This window comes from Acanthamoeba castellanii (assembly GCF_000313135.1).
Source record: "Acanthamoeba castellanii str. Neff unplaced genomic scaffold scf7180000084770, whole genome shotgun sequence".
Lineage (NCBI taxonomy): Eukaryota > Discosea > Longamoebia > Acanthamoebidae > Acanthamoeba > Acanthamoeba castellanii.
This window is the reverse complement of record NW_004457532.1, coordinates 186,001-205,274: the sequence shown is the minus strand read 5'-3', so window position 1 is coordinate 205,274 and position 19,274 is coordinate 186,001. Positions and strand designations below refer to the sequence as shown.

Genomic DNA, 19,274 nt, shown 5'->3' with positions numbered 1-19,274 from the left:
TGGGTTGCTAATCCTTGCGCAATCACCAACACAAATAAAAAAAAGAAAACAATTATTGGCCAAATCAGATCATCGAGCTTTGTGCAAAGGATGAGTGCCCACGCACAGGTGCTGGGTGAGCAGGAGGTACCGGTGGAGCTGGTGCGCCACATGCTCTCTTTCCTCGTCGGCCACGCCGATGACGACATAGCCCCGTGGGTCCGCACCACGTGGGCCGTGTGCCAGCTTTGGCGCTCAGTCAGCCTCGACCTTGTGCGCGACCACACTGCCCGCCTATGGTCATCCCTTCCCCCACCACACCCCGACCTCCGCTGTACAAGCCCCCCCAAAGCGCCAACCCGTTCCGCAATTCCTGACCGTGGCGCTGGTTGTTAGATGCAAAAGAGGAGAAGTGGGCGAGCAGGGAGCCCACGGGCACGGTCATGTACATGTGGCGGCGCAAGGACGGCAGGCCCGGCGCTCCGCCCGACTGGGCTGATCACCACCTCGTGGCCATCAGCGAAGCTCAGGACTTGCCGGTGTTTAGCAGCGATGATGAGGATGATGATTACGATAACGATCCATACTACCGGTCGTCCGTCAAAGAGGAGCTCCTCACAGCCGGGCAGATGTGGAGCAGGAGGCCCTGGGCCGAGCTCTTCACATGCTTTGTGAGCTGTGGCTGCTCGTCACAGGTACGTACCAAACCCTACAACCTGCACACTGCACAGTGCTGCATGTGAAGAGTAGTCGTTCACATGCATCACCTTTGAATGCCATCTACACGATGGTGCAGACCTTCGATGCCACAGATGGACCTGTGGCATCGGTGGTGCGGCTCCTACTGTTCGCCTCCGGCGCCAGGCCAGCGATGGCGCTCTACGATCAGTGCCAGGGTGGCGCTCCCACCGGTCCCTTCATCACAACCGACTACGCGGACGTCAAGCTGTTCATCACCATCCGGCCCTCAGCCGAGGCCTGGCTTCCCGTGTCTCCTGCTGCTGCTGCTGCTGCTGCTGCTGCTGCTGCTGCAGATGCTGGACACTTGGCTCGTGTTGTGTGCGTGCACTTCCGGAGCGCGCTGCGCTGCAGCCAGAAGGGCGCAATAGCCTCCTACAGGTGGAATTACGCTTGAGCCGGAGAGAGAGAGAGAGAGACCACAGACAGTCTGGTGTGCCCAACTATGTGTTAACAACAATAGAGATCCACTCCCTTTTAATTGCCGACGACGTTCACTCGCAAGTACCACCGGACAAGCAGATCGCTCACTGCTCCGTCCTGGCCTTCTTCAGGGCGACGTCGTCGCTCTTGGCACTGTCAGCGTCGACGGCAGACGGCATCTCGGCAGGCTCCTCCGCCGGCCGCTCCCTCTTGCGCTTGCCCTTGGTCTCTTCGCCCTCCGAGGTTGTAGCCGTGGCGGTGGTCGAAGCTGGAGACGATGACGACGGGAGAGGAACCTTCTTTGATCGGCCGAACACGCCCAGGTGGTGAACGGCCGGCTGCGCAGCGGTCGTGGCCGGCTTGTCCGTAGAGAGCGGGACGGGCTGTGCAGACGGTGGGCTGAACATCGCCCCGGCGTCCTTCACTGCCGCGTCCTCGGCATCAGCGTCCTTGAGCGCGTCGATCTGGTGATCACCCCAAAAGAAAGTGTTGAATATGTGTCGTGTGTCGTGTGTCCGGCACAGGTCCTCATGCGAAAGTTTTTACCTTCTCGCGCAGGTCCTCGAGGATGGCGCGCAGCTCGGCGATCTCTTCCGTGGCCGCTGGCGTAGCGCCCTCGGCCTTATCCTTTCCCTTGTCGCCGGCGGACGAGGCGACCTCACTCTCAAGCAGCGCGAGCTTCTTCTCGACGCACTCGGCGGCCTTGACGTGGGCGCTGCGGGCTTCCGCGTTTTGCTTCTCCAGCGAGTAGTCAAAGGCCAGGCGCGAGTACACCTCTGCGAGCAGTCGCGAGTGGGGTTCGAGGTGCGCCAGCCTGAGGGCGAGGGCCTGCTTGTGTTCCTCGATGGCCGCGGCTATGTTGTCGCTCTCCTCGTGTACCTCTGCCAGGCGCATGTGCACGTCGGCCAGCCGCAGGGCCTGGGCTTCGTCTTTCTCCCAGATCACGCGGGCTAGACGAACGAACAGTACCGCCGACCCAACGATTAGTGCCGCACTCACCCACGTAACCGAACACGACGCCACGCACCCGTGTCAAGCACCTCCCACGCAATCTCGAGGGACTCTTCGGCCGAGGCTGCACGCCGGGTGAAGATCAAGCGTCAGTCTTGAGAGCACGGGAGGCAGTGCTCAGAAGGGTGTGACGCACTCGCTGCAGCTTCTTCGTCTCCCTCGTCCTCATCGCCGTCCTCGTCGGCAGGCTCGCCGCTTCTCTCGCGCATCTTTCGCCGCATGATGGTCGACAGGAGGTCGACGCTCTCCTTCTTAGCGAGCCCAAGCATGGCCGTGCCGTACATGTAGTAGAGCACAGCCAAGCCAGGCGCCACTTCACCCTCCGTCTCGACCCTAAGGGCGACAACGGTTAAAACAGCGCCCTCAACGAACGAGGAAATGCTAAGCAGTTGAATCGGAGAGGATGGGGGACCTGGAAGCAAGGAGGGAGCTGAAGATGTCGCTGGCCTCATCGAATTTGTCTTGATTCAGAAGGGCCTTGGCCCTCTGGAATTCAGCATCCAGTTCTACTGACGGACTCGCTGTCGTGGTCGTTGCCGATTCCTGCGCCTCGCCTTGCATGATTCTGCCTAAAAGGGGTGTGCCAGCAAATCGGCCTTGATCCTTTCCCGCTCTTTTTTCGCGCCAACAGAAAGGCACAAAAAACTGGGCAGCGCAAGACAGCCAGCGAAAAGTGCTGGGAGGAGCTCTGTCGCCGACACCACCGCAGTGAGCAGCAAGCGAAGAAGATGGAAGCAGCAAATTGGCGTTCGCGTCGGTCCCCCGTAGTTGGCACTCGTGGCATTGTGTCATCCAGCCAACCGCTCGCCTCGCAGAGTACGTGAGCTCTTTGCTCTCCGGCCCAACCTTCACACGTCCTCGTTTTAGCAGCTAACCCCCATCTAGTTGGTATACAGATCCTCGAGAAGGGTGGCAATGCTGCCGACGCTGCCGTGGCCGTTGCCGCTGCGCTCAATGTACCTTACCACCTTGCTATCTCCGTCCCTGCTTCAGTCCTCCGCAGCGTGTAGACGTGGTCGCTTGTGGTGGTATGCAGGTGACCGAGCCCACGAGCACGGGCATTGGTGGTGACTGCTTCTGTCTGTTCTTCAACGCCGAGACGGGCGAGGTGCGCGGACTCAACGGCAGCGGTCGCTGCCCCGCGGCCCAGTCGGTCGCCAAGCTCAAGGAGCTGGGTGTCGTGCAAGAGGGCGCCAAGCATCTGCCCCGATACTCGCCCCACACCGTCACCGTGCCCGGCGCTGCCGCCGGTACCCAGATCGCTCGCAATCTGTGTTGCCTCTGTCGATACTGATCTCACATTTAGGGTGGATCGACACGGTGGAGACCTTCGGCAGCGGGCGCCTCACGCTGGCCGACATCCTGCAGCCGGCGATCGACATGGCCGATCGCGGTTTCCCCGTCTCGCCCATCACCGCTTACCATTGGGCCAAGGGCGTTGGCCAGCTCAGGAACGGGTACCGCTACTGCCCGCTCTCGCCAACTAACAACGGACACACCACCGTTCAATCACTGACGAGCCGATAACACGTTATTAGGCCGCATGCTGATGAAATGCTGCTGCATGGACGCGCGCCGGAGGCGGGCGAGGTGATGCGCATGCCCAACCTGGCCAACACGTTTCGCGAGCTGGCCAAGCATGGCAAGAAGGGCTTCTACGAGGGCCGCATCGCCGAGGAGATCGTACAGGTGCTGAGCGGCCTTGGCAGTCTCCTCACCCTGGACGACCTCAAGAACCACCGCTCCACCATGGACAAGCCCATTTCGGTCAACTACAAGGTGCACTCCCCTCCCGCCGCACTGGCACGCTCATGTCACGGTGTGGCGACGCTGATTCGTATCGCTGCGGCCCGGCAGGGAGTGAACGTGTACGAGATCCCGCCCAATGGCCAGGGCATCACGGCCCTGATGGCCCTCAACATGCTCAAGCAACTCGAGGAGCACACCATCCCGGACAAGCTCGAGCACAACTCGGCCGAGTACCTGCACACGCTCATCGAGTGCGTGCGGATCGCCTTCGCCGACACGCGGTACTACGTGGCGGACCCGTCGCGCGTGCACGTGCCCATTGAAGAGCTGCTGTCGGACCGCTACGCCAAGGCGCGGCTCGAGCAGTACTTCAAGCCGGACAAGGCCGCCGTCGACGTCGAGAAGGGCTCGCCCGCTTCGTCCTCTTGTACCGTCTACTTCTCGGTGGTCGACGAGCAGGGCAACGCCTGCAGCTTCATCAACTCCAACTACGTGGGATTCGGCAGCGGGATCATCCCCAAGGGTTCGTCTACAGTACTCGCGTGCTCCCCCACTCACCGGTGCATCATGAACGACCAGCGTGCGCGATCGGCGTGGAGTGACGCGTCGTGTGGTATCTGTTGTCGCTCCCACCAGGGTGCGGCTTTACGCTTCAGAACCGCGGGGCCAACTTTACACTGGAGGAGGGCTCGCCGAACATGCTGGAGGGCAACAAGAGGCCGTACCACACCATTATCCCCGGCATGGCCACGCACCAGGTTAGCCTGGCTACCCGCATGTCAACGTTCCCTTTGCGCTCCTGCCCTCTCACTGTCTGTCGCGCAGGTGAATGGCAAGGTCGAGCTCTATTGCTCCTTCGGTGTGATGGGCGGGTTCATGCAGCCGCAGGTACATGCCCTCGTCTCGCGTGAACTCGCGCGAGTTCATATCCCCTGACCCGTCTCGTTGGTCGTCGATCAGGGCCATGTGCAAGTGCTGCTGAACATGATCGACTACAAGATGAACCCGCAGCAGGCGGTGGACGCGCCCCGCTTCTGCATCGAGGACGGCACGTCCAACGGCACAGTGTCCATCGAGGAGGGCGTGCCCGAGGCGGTCGTGCAGCAGCTGGCTGACATGGGCCACCGGGTGGTGATCGTGCGGGACCACGACCGGGCCACGTTCGGCCGCGGGCAGATCATCTGGCGCCACCCCGTCACGGGCGTCTTCTGGGCCGGCTCCGACCCTCGCGCTGACGGCATGGCCATCGCCCGCTCGTGATCGCTCCGTTCAATCCCGGCCAGCTCGAGCGACAACAATAACGTATTCTTCTTATTCTTATTCTGCTGAGCTGACGAGGTGTCGTGCTATGCATGTGTAGATATGTACAACGAAGCGATGAGAGGCGCAGGATTGATGGCCACGACGCGCCTCGCTAGTCCATGAGGCCGAACAGGCCCCCGGACGGGGGGTCGTCGCTCCCGTCTTCGGGAAACGTGTCGCCTCCGCTGTCGGACCCGTCCTTCCTCTGCCTCTTCTGCTTGGCCCGCCTGTTCTGGAACCAGATCTGGACGCGCTTGATGGAGATGCCGAGCTGGGTGGAGAGCCGCTGCTTGGTCCTCCGGCTCGGCAGAGGGTCGTCCAGGTAGGCCGCCTCGAGCACGTCGAGCTGGCTCTGGTTGATCCGCTTCCGCTTCACCGCGTCATCATCATCGTCGTCGCCGTCGCCGAAGCTGGCCTCGGCGCGGCGGCGCGGGGTCGGCTGAGCGCTGCCGTCTCGTGTTGCACCGCCGGCAGTGCGAGGGGGAGGACCCAGGTCGGTCAGCTGGCCGTATTGGTCGTCCAGCCTGGTCCGCTTACGCGACGCGGCCGTGTCGCTGGCGTCGCCGGTCGGGGCCGGCCCCGCATTGGAGCTGGTGCGGCCCGTCACTGGACAGTCGTCGCGCGACCCCCTGCTGCGCTTGGTACCGCCGCTCTCTTGCTTGACGCTCGTCCGTGCCCGCTTGCCCGATGTCGATGTCGTCGAGGCCGCCGACGAAGACAACGACGACTGCGCGGGGGCGGTGATGATGGAACCGAGGGGCGTGGTGATGTACGGCAGAGGCGCCACCGCGAAACCCGGCGGCAGCTGCTGCTGTTGCGGAGGCTGCTGCTGCTGGAGTAGGAGGAGGAACTGCATGTACTGCTGCATCCGCGCCTGGTAGTCGGTGGTGGCCGCCGCCCCCGCGGGGGCAGCCATCGGCGGCTGCTGCGATGCGGCCAAGGCGGCCAGCGTGGCGGCGTAGTCGGGCGGGGGCAGCCCCGGGAAGCCGGGCACGGCGAGGGCCGGCAGGGGCACGCTGCTCGTCGGAGTCGGCTTGCCGGCGGTGGTGGCCCTGGCCGCGGCGGCGCTCGAAAGTGGTGGCGGGTTGGGCGAGCGCGGGGGCGACGACCTGGCCACCTCGCCGGGGCGCTTGAGGGAGGTGAAGGCCGACGTGACCGACGGCGTGAACGAGAGGCCGCCGCCGCCGCTGTGTGCCTTGGGCAACGGGAGCTTATGGGCTGTCGTCACCGCGCGCGGGTACGTCGGGTCTGGGATGTGCGGTGTCGGCGCCGGCGCCTTCGTAGCAGCGGCAGCAGTTGTAGTGGTAGACCCTGAACTGGAGCCCATGGCCGCCGCACCCTGGCGCTGTGGCTGGGGCTGTGACTGGAGCTGGAGAGTAGCGGGATCGACGCCGGCGGGCATGGCGGTGACAAGGGAGGCGAGGAGCGCCTGGGGCGAGATCCCCGAGAAGGCGGCGACCTGCAGCAGATGCGGCAGCGACGATGACAGGTCCTGGACCAGCGCCGAGAGACCGGGCGCGCTGGCGGCGGGTCCAGCAGCGTTGACGAAGCCGGGGAAGGAAATTGCCGTCGGCGGCGGAGCTCCTCTTTGGGAGTTTGCCGACACCCCGGCGGAGCTCTCCTGGCGCTGGTGATGTTGAACGGCCCGGCCCGACGACGCCGATGACGATGACGGTGGTGGCTTGGTGCGAGTACCGGTGCTTCTGGTGCTGCGCGACGAGCGGTTGGTGATGTCGACTACATCGTTGGCGGATGATGATGATGGCGATGCGCGGGTCGCCGGGCGTCGGGGCAGCTGGTGGTGGGGCTGGGGCGGTGGCGGCTGGAGGGCGGGGTCGAGGAGCTGGTGCAGGGTGGAGAGGATGATGTCCTGCGCCGGGATGCGACTCGAGGCGGTCGTCGTAGATGTCGGGGCAGCAGAAGATGCGGAAGATTTGGCGTAGTCGCTGGCGGTGGTGGTGGTCGTTGTTGTTGTTGGCAGCATCCAGGCCACGGGCATCGTTGATGCCGAAGAGGAAGGGGGTGTCATGATGCGGTCGAGCCCCATCGCCTGCGTCGTCGTGGCCCGCTCTTGCCGCTGCTGCTGCCGGCAGTTGTCGCCGTCGTCGTTGTCCGCCTCCCTGCGACGAGGAGATGAAGTCGTTAGCAAAGAACTTCGGGAGAGCCGGTGGACCCACCCGTATCGCAAAAGTAATATATTTTGGTGATGGTGGCGGTTGTCGTTGGCGTATTCCGTGTTGTGATGCGCTGCGGGTGGTCGTGTCTGCGTTTCGGCCGGGGTGTGTAGAAACGTACTCTTTGATTAGCTTGTGCTTGCGGCGGCCCCAGGGCTCCATGGTGCTGCGATGAAGGGGAGATGCTGAAAGAGTGGGGAAGATGTGCGTCATGGAGGGACCACCGATCCTATGAGATGAATGAAGCAAGGCCCTTCCGTAAAACAAGAAAACAGGCCTGCTTGCAGTTTTTCCTTGTTCTTCTTCTTGCTCGTCGTCCAGACCTTGAAGCGGCTTGGCTGGGAGCGGCACTTCTTCCTCTGCGGTTGGTGACTGAATCTTTGGCGAACCTAAGTAAGTTCCCGACGGCTGTGGAGTTTCGCACGCGTGTCGCTGCCCGACTGGTTGAGATCATCACCAAACCGGCAACTATTTACTCGCTGATATTACCTAATGCTAATTTATGTCGACAATTGTATTAATCCAGGCATTAATCACGGTAATGACCGCCAATGATGGCACACCATTATGGCCTGCGGCGTCTGCCACAGCTGCGCAGAACACCCTCCTTCTCGTGAATGTTGACCAAAGAGAAATGACGCAAGAAATTTTAATCAAAAAGAAATTGCCTTTGTAGTTTTTGAATTTTTTTTTCGCCCATACGCTCCGAGATGAAGCGCGCAGCGCGAGCTCCGGTTTCGCTCTGCTGGCCGGTACGTTGTGCGTGGCGCTGCAGCGACAGAGGCCGCGTGTCTAATCTCCTCCCATCTCCAGATTTTGCACGGACGGCACAATCTTCACATGCCACAGGGGCGATTTTTGCTCAACATGTCGCCCCATGGCTGCCAGACAGCGCTGGGTGTCTATGCAAGCTCCCCTGCTACTCCACTTCGCCGGTTCTCCCTTCCCGGTACGTTTCGCTTTTGCATTTAATCACGTAAAAAAAAACAAAACACTCACGATTGCTTCCTGTTGCTCGTGGGTACGCCAGGCACCCAGGAAGACGGGCTGTCGATGCACACCACAATGAACAAATCCATACAAAAGCGGTTGGACCACATGAAGCACCAGTTCGATGACCTCTCCGCCACCCTCCAGACCAACGAGGCGGTACGCACACGACTGCTTGTGTCGTGAGGGCGTTCACCGGCGCAGCTCACAGCGCTCACTCCCCGTCGTCTGGTGCTGGCGCGCAGCTGTCTCCGGAGGAGCGGGGCATGCTCACAAAGCAGCTGCACGCTCTCGACCCCGTGATGGGCATGGTGCGACGGATTGAACAGCAGCGCGAGGAACTGCGAGAGCTCCACCAACTGATGGAGGAGAGCAAGCAGACCCAAGACAAGGTCCGAGATGTCACCCCATCGCCAGCCGGACATGCCTCGCTCACTTTATCGCCTTCTTTGGCACACACACACAAACACACACGCATCGACAGGAACTCGGAGCGCTCGCCGAGGAGGACTACAAGCGAATCCTCGGGGAGCTGATGGACCTGGAGAAGGAGCTCGAGAACGAAATCATGCTCGGTACCCTACCATTGCCTTCGCTGCTGGCTGGTGGTGGTGGTGGCTGGCGGCTGGTGGCTTGTGGTGGTGGGGTGCTTGTCGACGCTTCCTGACCTCCGAGGGTTGGCGGTGCAGAGCTACTGGGCAAGGACGAGGCGGACGAGAAGAGCGCCATATTGGAGGTGAGGGCCGCAGCCGGCGGCCAGGAGTCGCAGCTCTTCACCATGGAGCTGTTCAACATGTACAGCGCCTACGCCGAGATGAAGGACTGGGAATGGGAGACGCTGGCCGTCAGCGACAGCGAAGTCGGCGGCTACCGGGTACCTACCACCCCTCTTTCTGATGTCATTGCACCTCATTCGTGCTGACGCCTGCCCCGCTGCTCCGCTACACCGTGGCCTGGCCTGGCCTGGCCTCGTGCGCGCACTCAGGAATCGAGCGCCTGTATTACGGGCAGGGGCGTGTTCGGTCGCCTCAAGTTCGAGACGGGCGTGCATCGGGTGCAGCGCGTGCCCGAGACCGAGACCCAGGGGCGAACCCACACATCGACGGTCACCGTCGCCGTCTTGCCCGTGGCACAGGAGGTTCGTTACGCGCAGCTGCCTGGCCCGTGCTACTGCCCCCCCCCATACTAGAGATACACGTGGCTTACTCCTGTGTGTTGTGTGGTGACAGGCCGACATTCAAATCCTGCCCAAGGACATTCGCGTGGACACGTTCCGGGCGTCCGGCCCAGGCGGCCAGCACGTCAACAAGACGGACAGCGCCGTGCGCGTCACTCACGTGCCCACCGGCATCACCGTCTCCATCCAGGACGAACGATCTCAGCACAAGGCACCACACACACAACACACAGCACACAACATACAGCACACAACACACGTAGCTCACGTCTTTGTGTTGGCATGGCGCCCCTGCAGAACAAGGACCGGGCGATGAAGATCCTGCGGTCGCGGCTGTACGAGATCGAGCGCGAGCGGCTGGCCAGCTCGCGCGCCGACCAGCGACGGAAGCAGGTGGGCACCGGGGCGCGCCACGAGCGGATCCGCACCTACAACTTCCCGCAGAGCCGGATCACGGACCACCGGTGCGGCCTCACCGTGCACGACATCGAGAGCATGATGCAGGGCCACCACCTCGACACCTTCATCGACGCCCTCGTCGCCCACCACTCCGCCGAGGCCCTCAACTCCATCGACCTCGACTCCTTCTGAACCAACATTACACTCTGCATTCTTGGAATTCCAGAAAACAATTAATTTATTCTCGGTCGACCCGCAAAGAGGGGTCAAGAGCTCCTCCTTTGTTTTGGGGAAGAAGCCTGGACTGCTCTCTCTCTCTATCGTCGTCGCCGAGTTTCGCAGCGAACCGCGAAGAGTCTACTTCAGACGAAGACGTCAACACAGCCAACAGACCAACAGACATAAGCAGCAGCAGACATGTCTTCGTCGTCGGGAGATGAGAGTAGCGACCACCACGGGGAGGAGGAGGTGGTGGCCCAGGCGCCACCGGCAGAGGTGGAACAGGAGCAGCAGGAGCAGGAGGTGGAGGTGGAGGCCAAGAAGATGGATGAGAAAGAGGAAGAGGAAGAGGAGGAGGCCAAGAAGAAGAAGATGGAGAAGAAGGCGAGCTCGAGCTCGAGCTCGAGCTTGCATGGAGAAGAAGTAGAGGAGGCGGCGGCGACCCCGACGTCGCCGCGCAAGTCGCCCGCAGCGCGACGACCGCTGGGTCCAGCGGCGACGGCCACCGCCGAAGATGACGACGCAGCCAAGGGGACCGACAAGAAGAAGAACAACAAGAAGGCCACCGCCGCCAAGAAGGAGAAGAAGGTGAAGGAAAAGAAGGAGAAGCCCGCGAAAAAGGAGAAGAAGAAGAAGGCCACAAAGAAGAAGGAGGAGGGCGATGAAGAGGGTGGCGAGGCCACCACCAACAAGAAGAAGAAGAAGACCAACCGCTTCACGTCCTTCTTCCGCCGGAAGAAGAAGTCGACCGACGAGTCTGGCGAGACCACCAACAAGAAGAAGAAGAAGACCACCACCACCAAGAAGGTACTACGCCAGACCAGCTTCATCATCGTGTTTTTATTTCCATTTGTTTTATTTTAAAAAAAACCCGAGTAGAAGGCGGAGGCGGACAAGGGCAAGGAGGAGGGCAAGGCCAAGAAGCCGGCCTCTGGCGCCTCGCCCGCAACACAGAAGAAAGGTACCACCCACCTGCACCACCACCTCTGCAATGAGCGAAGACGGTCGTCGCTTTCGTTCTTTTCCTTCGTTCTTTATGTTGTGCCCCCCTCCCCTCCCCACGTCGCTGACGCCACCACGACGTGACACACGACACAGCGGCGGCGGCGGGCAAGGAGGTGGAGAAGAAGCCGGCGGTGGTCGTGGCGGTGTCGGCGGGCGGGGACTGGAACGACGACCCGGTGTCGAGTGATGACGACGACGGCGGCGCGGCGCCCAAGCTGAGCGGCTCGCACCCGGCCAAGCGCATACCGGACCTCAACCGCGCGGGCGAGGTCGACGCCGAGGCGCAGACCAACCCCACCTCCATGTTCCAGAAGAAGCCCGAGATGGGCGCCCTCATGGGCCGCAACATCGCCCTCGAGCTACGGGTACCGCACACGCACACACCGCACACACCGCACACACCGAACACGCACACGCACCGCACACACGTGATCGAGCCTTAATGATTGAATGGTGTGGTGTGGTGTGGTGGTGGTGGGTGGGTGGTGGTGGCGCAGGCCAAGAAGGAGACGGGGCTGATCGCGCTGAAGAAGGTGGAGGCGGACGAGGGCAAGAGGAAGCAGCAGCAGCAGCAGAGCGCCGAGTCAGCGGCCATCACCGAGAAGGTGCAGCTGCGCAAGGTCGAGCGACCCAGCGCCGCCCCCAAGAAAGAGGCATCCTCGGTACCCCCCCACACGGCCTTTGGTGGTTTTGCGATAGGCGTGTGCGGTCGTGCGTGTGCGATGGCGTGTGCGGTGCGATTGAGCGACGACTCACGGTCATGCGACGTATATGGTACACGCGCGCGCAGGGTGGTGCGCCGTTCAGTGGCGTGACGCTGCGCAAGGTGTCGCAGGACCCATCGCAGGCGCCCAAGGGCGGCAACGCGGCGACCGACTCGTCCGGCAAGAGCAGCCCGTTCCCCGTCACCCTCCGCAAGGCCGAGCAGAGCCCCATCAGCGAAGCCGAGAGGAGACGCGTACGTGGCCCTCTCCCTCGCCCGCGCCACACACCGCACAGCTCGCCACACTCACGCGTGTCATCTCTCTGTCGCGTCGCACACAAAAGGACGGCCCTCTGCCTCGCGTGGTGGTGGGCAAGAGCGGCAGCGCGGCGGTCGTCCCCACGACCGCCCCCGCCCTGGCGAAGGAGGTGGACCATGCGGCCGACGAGGACGACGATCACAAGGAGAGCGGTGTGTCGGAGGCCGCGAGCAGCACCTCCGACGACGACAACGAAGAGGACGGAGAAGCGGCACCGTCGAGCGAGGAAGAGGAGAGCAGCTCTGAGGAGGAGGAGGAGGAAGATGAAGAAGACAGCGACGATGATGAGGAGGAAGAGGAGAGTTCGAGCGAGGAGGAAGGGGAGGGCCGCGCAGCTCGCGGCAGCGATGAAGAGGGTGAGTCCTCCGAGGAAGAGGGGGAGGGAGAAAGTTCGTCGAGCGAGGAGGAGAGCTCGGGTGACGAGACGGCGGAGAAGGCCGACCACGCTCCGCCGCAGAACGAGGAGGCGAAGGGCGGGGAGAAGGACGACTCGGAAGAAGAAGAAGAAGAAGAGGTAGAAACGGTTCAGCATCCCCCGCCGCAGATAGAGGAGGCAAGCAAGGGAGCCGCAGAAGAGGCGCGCATCGCGGAGTCAGACTCAGATCGTGAGGAAGAGGACAAGCAGCCTGCTGGGACCTCCTCGGATGATGACGATGGCAGCTCCAGCAGCGACAGCGACGACAGCTCCGCTTGAAGTCACAAGGAACGTTCGAATTGTATGACTAGTGACACCCAACCTGTGAAATAGAACGTTGTTGATCATGCACACGATCAGCTGGGACGCCGTACGTCTACGTGGTCGTTGTAAGGCGTGGCCAGCGTGCGCGTGTTGTCGCTGGCGGTAAGGTAGTCGGAGCCGGCTCGTCACAGCAAAGGAGGTTCGACGAGGCAGGAGGGACGTTGTGCGCAAGCTTTGGGTGTTTGTTGTTTTTATGGTGACGACTCGCAGAGAGCGGGGCTTGCGCCAGGGAACAGAGTGGGATGAGCTTAGGCGACGACCTTGTCCTTCTTCCTGATGCCCATGAACTTCTCCTTCTCCTCCTTGGTCTGGAAACGACCGTGACCGAACTTGGAGGAAGTATCGATGAACTTGGGGGCGATCTTCTCCAGCTGCCACCTCTTGGTCGGGCGGAGGAGGGCCTTCCTGATGGTGATGACGCGCTTCTTGGGGCCAATGACGGCACCCTTGATCATCAGGTAGTCCTCGTTGACCTCACCGTAGTGGGGGAAGCCACCCATGGGGGTGATGCTCTTCTCAGTAAGATCGAACTCGGTCGAGGCGTTGTTGTGGACGATCTTGCCACCCTCCTGACGTACGCCCTTGCCTAGAGATGGAAAAAATCGGAAGTGAGTACGAGTGGAAGGTCGCAGGAAGAGATGAAGGTATAACGAGGAGAGGATGTTTCGTGTCAGACGAAAGATTGTGATTGTTTGCCTCCATGGTGGAGTCAGATTGTTGGGACCTCAAGGGTCAATTCATCACGCGTGAAACGGCCTCGAAGTAATGTGATAAAGAGAAATGGGCGGAGGGGAGGCAAGAGAGGAGGGCTGTCGTACCGATCCTGTAGATCTTCTTGTTGAGCTCAGTCCTGTGGTGGTAACCGTTCTGACCAGCGCGGGGCACAGACCACTGGACGGCAGCCGGATGCCAGGCACCGATACAAGCCACCTTCCTGAGACCACGATGGGTCTTGCGGGGAAGGCGGGTGACGCCCCAACGGGTGGTGACGCCCTCGTAACCCTTACCCTTGGTGACGCCGATGGTGTCGACGAGCTCGGAGTCGCCGAAGACGTTGTCGACGGGCACGGGCTTCTCGAGGAGGGAGACAGCGAAGTCGACCTTGTCGGCGATGGAACCACCGTTGACCTGGATCTCCATGATATGGGCCTTCTTCTGCCTCTGGTTGAGCTTGCGGACCTGGGTGTGGGCGATGACGCGCACGACGGTGCAGTACTTCTTCAGGCGGGCAACCTCACGGTCGAAGACGCGGGCCTTGTTGGCGGCGAGGGCCTTCTGGTACTTGGTGAAGGCCTTCTTCTTCGAGCGGTACCAGTTCTTGTAGAAGCGGCGGAGGCACTCAGCCGACAAGTGCTGAGCCCACACGGTGGTGAGGGTGCGCATGCCGCTGGGGGTGTCGATGTAACCGACGATGCCGACCACAACCATGGGAGGGGCCTCGAGGATCGTCACGGCCTCCACGACCTCACGCTTGTGCATCCTGGAGCCGGGCTTGTCGAGGTCGCGCACGACGTGGGTCATGCCGGCCTTGTAGGCGAGGAAAGCCGTAAGGTGGGGCTTCTTCGAGGCATCATCCTTGGGGAAGGTCTTGCACTTTCCGCGGTGCCTGGCGGCGCGCTTCCTGGGGGTGAAACCCAGCGAACCGTGACGGGGAGCTGCGCGGAGCAGTAACAAGATTGATCAGAACACAGATCTCGCGTGCGAATGTTGAGATTAACAGTAGATGGAGAGGGGACGCACCGGAGAACTTCCTGTGCGACATCCTGCGGACGATAGGGGGATGGAGGAGAGAAAAAGAGAAAGAACCAAAATGCTCCCGCGCCGGCTAAAATGGTGGATTGGACGTGTCCGCAGAAATAAAGAGCGCCACCTTAAGATGGCAAAATGAGAGAACAAATTCTTCCTTTTTTCTAATCACACACTACAACACGTTCTGCCTCTTTCCTCGCCTTCCTCTCGGCCTCCGGGCGCACTCTTCCCACGGCCACTTACCGTCTCTTGAGGGCTTTCTTTGTTGGGAGGCCTTTCCATTAGACCTTCTGGGCGGAGAACTGAGGGATGTCGAGGTCGTGGACCTCCGCGAGGGCCTTCAGCTGCGGCCCGCCGGTGATGCCCCTGTTGCCGGACAGCTCCACGGAGCGGATGACCTGGTTCTCGGTGAAGAGCTCCTTGAGGTTGCTGTGGATGGAGATGAGCGCGTCAAGAGGTAAGCGCTCGCGTGTCAACGCAAGAAATGAACGGGCTCAGTAGTCGAAGGAAGGTGATCGTAGTCGTACCTGAGGGCATCGTTGCCGATGAGGTTGTAGCTAAGGCTGACCTGGGTGACCGACGTGTTGGCCTTGAGGGCGTCGAAGATGGCCGCGGCGCCAGCGGTTCCGATCTTGTTGTTCTGCAGCTTGACGACAACGAGCGAGGGGTGGGTCTGGAACACCTTGGCCAGCTCGAAGGCGGCTTCGTCGCCCAGCTGGTTACGGTTGAGCGACAGCCTCGAGAGCTTCTCCAGCGAGGAGAAAGCCTGAGCAGCCTCCGTGAAAGAGCCAGAGGCGCCTTTTTTGTTGAGAGAGCGCAGGGTCAGCAGCCAACACAGAAATAGATAGGGCGGATCTCCAACAAAACTTGGGCAGGCCTATGGGGTACCGGTGATCTTGTTTCGGGTGAGGGTGACCTGCTCCAGGTCGACGTTGTGCTTGAAGACGGCAGCCAATCGCTGGAAGCCCTCATCGTCGATCTCGTTCCTGGCAAGGTTGAGCACCTTGATGTGCTTGTGGGTCGAGAGGGTCTGCGATCGGATGACGAAAGAAAAAGCATTCGTGTCAGGAAGGCGCGCACAGCTTTACCGAGCGACTCGTGTGGGTACCTCGGCCAGCTTGCTCACGCCCTTGGAGCCGATTCTGTTGTTGGACAGGTTGAGCGAGACCAGGCCGGGAACAGCCGTAAGGAACTTGGCCACGTGCGCGGTCTTCTCGTCGTCCAAATCGGTGCCCGAGAGCGAAACACGCTCCACCTGATAGCAGGATAGCACGCGCGCATTAGTTAATTGTGCGCCGCCAACATTGATTCACCCCCCCCCCGGGTTGCGGGGTTGAGGCGGGACGTGAGTGAGTACCTCCTTGTGGTTCTCGAAGAGGGTGCGGAGGATCTTGAGCAGGCCAGTGGAGATGTGGAGGTCGTCCAGGTTGAGCACGGAAATGCTCATGCTGCGCACACGAAGAAGAAGAAGAAGAAGAAGAGAGAGAGAGAGAGTACTATTAGACGCGCTCATGATGGTCGGGGCGTGCGTGCGTCACGCGGTGCCATACCTTCCGCAGAGGGAAATGACGCGGGGGTCGGGCCTGATCTGCTCCTTCCTGCAGAGGGCGAGATACTGCAGGTAGAGGACCTTGCCCTGCATCAGGGTCAGCCAGTCGTTGCGCTCCTCCATGGTCTTGGCACCGACGATCAGCTGTTGTCGGGAATAGAACCGGATGTCAGCGACTAACGTACGACAACACAAAGAGGCGATTCATGGCGAGGCGCACCTCCTCCCTGTCGGTGTGGTCGCCATTCTCTTCGGAAACGGCGATCTTGATGGTCCACGCCTAGACATCGGGAAAACAAACAGGCACCGCAACGTTTAGTCTCGCGTCATCGCCACACGCACTCGTAGGCATATATGGGTATGTAAAAGCGGTTGTGTCAAAACGACGACGACAATATGAAATATGAAACATAAAAAGGAGTCTTACGAGACTCGAGTTACTGCCTCTCTTGGCCTCCTTCTCGTCCTTCTCCTTATGGTCAGCGAAAATAAAGTAACGGTTGGAAATGGCCACACAGGCGTGACGAATGAAGACCCACCCAGCCCACCCACCCACCCACAAACACACGCACACACCGCACGCGCGCGTACCGGCTTGCTGTCGGCATCGTCGTGGCCCGAAACGACGGCGTTCTCCAGGGACACCTCGCCCTCGGCACCGGCGATGTCGTCCTGCTCCTCCTTCTTGTTGTAGTAGTATAGGGTGAACCCTCGGAGCACGAACCACCTCTTCTTCCAGCGCTTGCCCTCCACCTGCGCCATCAGGTAGCCTCGCTTGTCCACCACCTCGTGGAGCTCGTTCACGGCATCCTTGACGGAGAGGATACGCAGCATGGTTTGGTTGGTGCCCTTGAACTGCTTGCCCAGGATCTCGACGGCCTCGGCCCTGAAGAAGAAGACCACCACCACCACACAACATGCATCAGCACACGCTCTGTCGCAATGTCGGGGCTGCGCGGATGAGTCTTGTACATGTCCTTGTCGACGGTTTCGTTGACGATGCTCTGCACCTGCTCGGCGAGGGAGCGCCTGTCCTCTTCGATGTTCTTCTTTTCGGTTTCCTCTTCCTCCTGCTCCTGCATTTCCTTCAGGCGGAGGTGGAGGGCGTTGACATGCTCCCGGAGCAGCGCGTTGAACCGGCTCAGGCTGGGCGTGGAGCCCATGATGCCAGCGTTGAGCAGAGCGGTGGGGCCTTGTGGGAGCCAGGACATACCGCCCTCTTGCATCGCCTGCGCAGATGGCAAAAAGGGACATAGAGAGAGAGAGACGCGTTAGAGAAGGGCGAGTGAAGTGTGGATGCGGTGAACGATCGAATGCGGGGGGGGGGCACGCACGTCGATGAGCTCGTGCTTGCCGGCGAGAAGGTTGAGGTTCTCCTTGATGCGCTCGTTCTTGGCAGCCTCCTCGGCAGCGAGCTTGGCCTTGAGGTCTTGCTGGACCTCATCGGAGACCTTCGCGATCTGTGCCTTGAGCGTTTCCTGCTCCTCCTTCGCCCTCGCGCTGGCCGCCTCCTGCTCGGCGAGAATCTGGGCCTCCAGGCTCCTCTTCTGCTCCTGCAAGTCGGCGTAGAGCTCCTCGAGGCTCTTGATCTTCGTCTCGGTGGCCTCCAGCTCCTTGTCCTTCTGGCCCTTCAGCTCGTTCAGCTCGGCGGTCTCCCTCTGGAGTCTCAGCCTCTCCTCCTCCTCCGCGGCGAGCTTGGCCTTCATGTCGGACATCTTGTTCTCCTTACCACGCTTCTCGTTGGCGAGCTTGATGCGCTCCTGGTTCGAGGTCCACGAGTGGTAAAAGAGCGAGGAGTACAGAACGACGGACCTCTCGTCGGGGTTGCCTGACATCAGATCGGACACCTCGAGAAGCTTAGGAATGCCCAGCTTCTTCTCAGCCACGTCGAAGATGAGGTTGAGCCTGTCCTCGGTGTTCATCTGCAGAGCGTGGAATATTTAACGTCGGGCGTGCGAGATGCCCGCGGGAAGTGGAGCGGTGCCACGAAGGCCTAGAGAGAGGGCGGTGCAAGGTGGGAAGGCGGGAAGGTGGAAAGGTTACCCTGCTGGCAGCGGCAATGTCCAGGAAGTCGGGATCGAAGCGATCAATGAGCGCAGCCCACGCCATGCCGTTGTTGAAGCTGGAGGGGAGGAGGAAATGCGTTTGGTATGAGTTTGAGCGGTAGCTGGGGTGGTGGAGGAGGAGGGGCGGTTTGCAACCTTTCCTTGAAGGAGGTAACGGGCACGTCATAGTCCTTGGTGAGCTCTCCAATCCACTTCAGGAGGTCGTCCTCGGGCTTGCCCTTCTTCGCGCCGGCCTTGCCCTCGGCTTGCTCCAGGCTGTCGCCAATGCTGCCCAGAGAAAGCTTGCGGAAGCTACTCCACAGCAGACCCAACACGAGCATCAAGTTGCCATCCGCCAAATCTGACCAATTCAACGTTGGGACAAAAAGAAGCCGCCAATGAGAGTTGGACTCTGGAGATGTTGTTTGGGAAGGGAGGGAGAGCATGGGGGCGAACCTTCAGCGCCAATACCGACCAGCCTAATCTGGAGATCGTTGCTGATGAACTTAATGGCCTTGGAGCAGTTTTCAATATTCTGAATGCGGTTGGTGGGTTCCTTCTTGAAGGGACCGACGGGCTTCTCGGTGACCAACTCCAGAAATTGGAGGAGCCTGACGCCATCAGTGATGTCGTCCGGCAGTGTGGTGATGGGCGGAATTGAGGCCCTCGCGAGGTACGTGTTAATCCACGCACTCAGACCCTGCACATTCGAAAATAAAATCCCCATTCAGCCGCATGTGGGTTGAGAGAGTTTTGGGGGGGGAGGTTCCAAGAAGAAGCAGCGTCTACACACCTTGATCTGCACGGTCTCCCATTTCTTCTCCTTAAGGCGCTGCTCGAGCTCCTCAGGCGAGAGATTGTGATCTTGCTGCTTACTCATAATCGCTTTGGCTTATTCGTCGCTCTCGACCCTTTCTCACTGTGGTCGGTCAAAGAATTAAGGCAGCCTTGATCAATCAATTACAGCCCCGCCGTCCAAGTAACTTACGCAAAAGCAAGTGTTC

At 60.8% G+C, this 19,274-nt stretch overlaps 8 protein-coding genes across 8 annotated transcripts; 4 read left to right on the top strand and 4 right to left on the bottom strand.

Annotated features, from left to right (window-relative positions):
- Positions 1 to 90: 90 nt before the first annotated feature.
- ACA1_264170 (uncharacterized protein) lies at positions 91 to 1,114 on the top strand (the record flags this gene model as incomplete). The annotated part of the gene is made up of 3 exons (XM_004341283.1): positions 91 to 313; positions 376 to 674; positions 776 to 1,114. The coding sequence occupies 3 exons, from the start codon at positions 91 to 93 to the stop codon at positions 1,112 to 1,114; spliced, it is 861 nt and encodes a 286-aa protein (XP_004341331.1).
- A 130-nt stretch (positions 1,115 to 1,244) lies between these two features.
- On the bottom strand, positions 1,245 to 2,435 carry ACA1_264160 (tetratricopeptide repeat domain containing protein; the record flags this gene model as incomplete). Its single annotated transcript, XM_004341282.1, has 4 exons — positions 1,245 to 1,604; positions 1,687 to 2,090; positions 2,168 to 2,215; positions 2,288 to 2,435. 4 exons carry the CDS (start codon positions 2,433 to 2,435, stop codon positions 1,245 to 1,247), a joined length of 960 nt encoding a protein of 319 aa, XP_004341330.1.
- A 444-nt stretch (positions 2,436 to 2,879) lies between these two features.
- Positions 2,880 to 5,160, top strand: ACA1_264150 (gammaglutamyltranspeptidase; the record flags this gene model as incomplete). Its single annotated transcript, XM_004341281.1, has 9 exons — positions 2,880 to 2,915; positions 3,048 to 3,107; positions 3,188 to 3,401; positions 3,458 to 3,608; positions 3,690 to 3,930; positions 4,009 to 4,423; positions 4,537 to 4,658; positions 4,726 to 4,788; positions 4,861 to 5,160. The coding sequence occupies 9 exons, from the start codon at positions 2,880 to 2,882 to the stop codon at positions 5,158 to 5,160; spliced, it is 1,602 nt and encodes a 533-aa protein (XP_004341329.1).
- A 154-nt stretch (positions 5,161 to 5,314) lies between these two features.
- Positions 5,315 to 7,249, bottom strand: ACA1_264140 (homeobox domain containing protein; the record flags this gene model as incomplete). Its single annotated transcript, XM_004341280.1, has 1 exon — positions 5,315 to 7,249. One exon carries the CDS (start codon positions 7,247 to 7,249, stop codon positions 5,315 to 5,317), a length of 1,935 nt encoding a protein of 644 aa, XP_004341328.1.
- An 837-nt stretch (positions 7,250 to 8,086) lies between these two features.
- ACA1_264130 (peptidyltRNA hydrolase domain containing protein) lies at positions 8,087 to 10,134 on the top strand (the record flags this gene model as incomplete). The annotated part of the gene is made up of 9 exons (XM_004341279.1): positions 8,087 to 8,128; positions 8,190 to 8,325; positions 8,407 to 8,525; positions 8,612 to 8,758; positions 8,851 to 8,941; positions 9,056 to 9,240; positions 9,352 to 9,504; positions 9,596 to 9,688; positions 9,841 to 10,134. The coding sequence occupies 9 exons, from the start codon at positions 8,087 to 8,089 to the stop codon at positions 10,132 to 10,134; spliced, it is 1,260 nt and encodes a 419-aa protein (XP_004341327.1).
- Positions 10,135 to 10,359: 225 nt separating this feature from the next.
- ACA1_264120 (uncharacterized protein) lies at positions 10,360 to 12,882 on the top strand (the record flags this gene model as incomplete). Its single annotated transcript, XM_004341278.1, has 6 exons — positions 10,360 to 10,968; positions 11,041 to 11,122; positions 11,260 to 11,531; positions 11,664 to 11,828; positions 11,957 to 12,124; positions 12,214 to 12,882. 6 exons carry the CDS (start codon positions 10,360 to 10,362, stop codon positions 12,880 to 12,882), a joined length of 1,965 nt encoding a protein of 654 aa, XP_004341326.1.
- Positions 12,883 to 13,175: 293 nt separating this feature from the next.
- On the bottom strand, positions 13,176 to 14,689 carry ACA1_264110 (ribosomal protein L3, putative; the record flags this gene model as incomplete). Its single annotated transcript, XM_004341277.1, has 3 exons — positions 13,176 to 13,513; positions 13,746 to 14,582; positions 14,668 to 14,689. 3 exons carry the CDS (start codon positions 14,687 to 14,689, stop codon positions 13,176 to 13,178), a joined length of 1,197 nt encoding a protein of 398 aa, XP_004341325.1.
- A 268-nt stretch (positions 14,690 to 14,957) lies between these two features.
- ACA1_264100 (calponin (CH) domain containing protein) lies at positions 14,958 to 19,150 on the bottom strand (the record flags this gene model as incomplete). The annotated part of the gene is made up of 14 exons (XM_004341276.1): positions 14,958 to 15,105; positions 15,204 to 15,474; positions 15,565 to 15,706; positions 15,785 to 15,931; positions 16,034 to 16,124; positions 16,227 to 16,369; positions 16,446 to 16,505; positions 16,817 to 17,111; positions 17,198 to 17,454; positions 17,560 to 18,147; positions 18,269 to 18,347; positions 18,427 to 18,631; positions 18,727 to 18,970; positions 19,064 to 19,150. 14 exons carry the CDS (start codon positions 19,148 to 19,150, stop codon positions 14,958 to 14,960), a joined length of 2,757 nt encoding a protein of 918 aa, XP_004341324.1.
- Between the last annotated feature and the right edge of the window lie 124 nt (positions 19,151 to 19,274).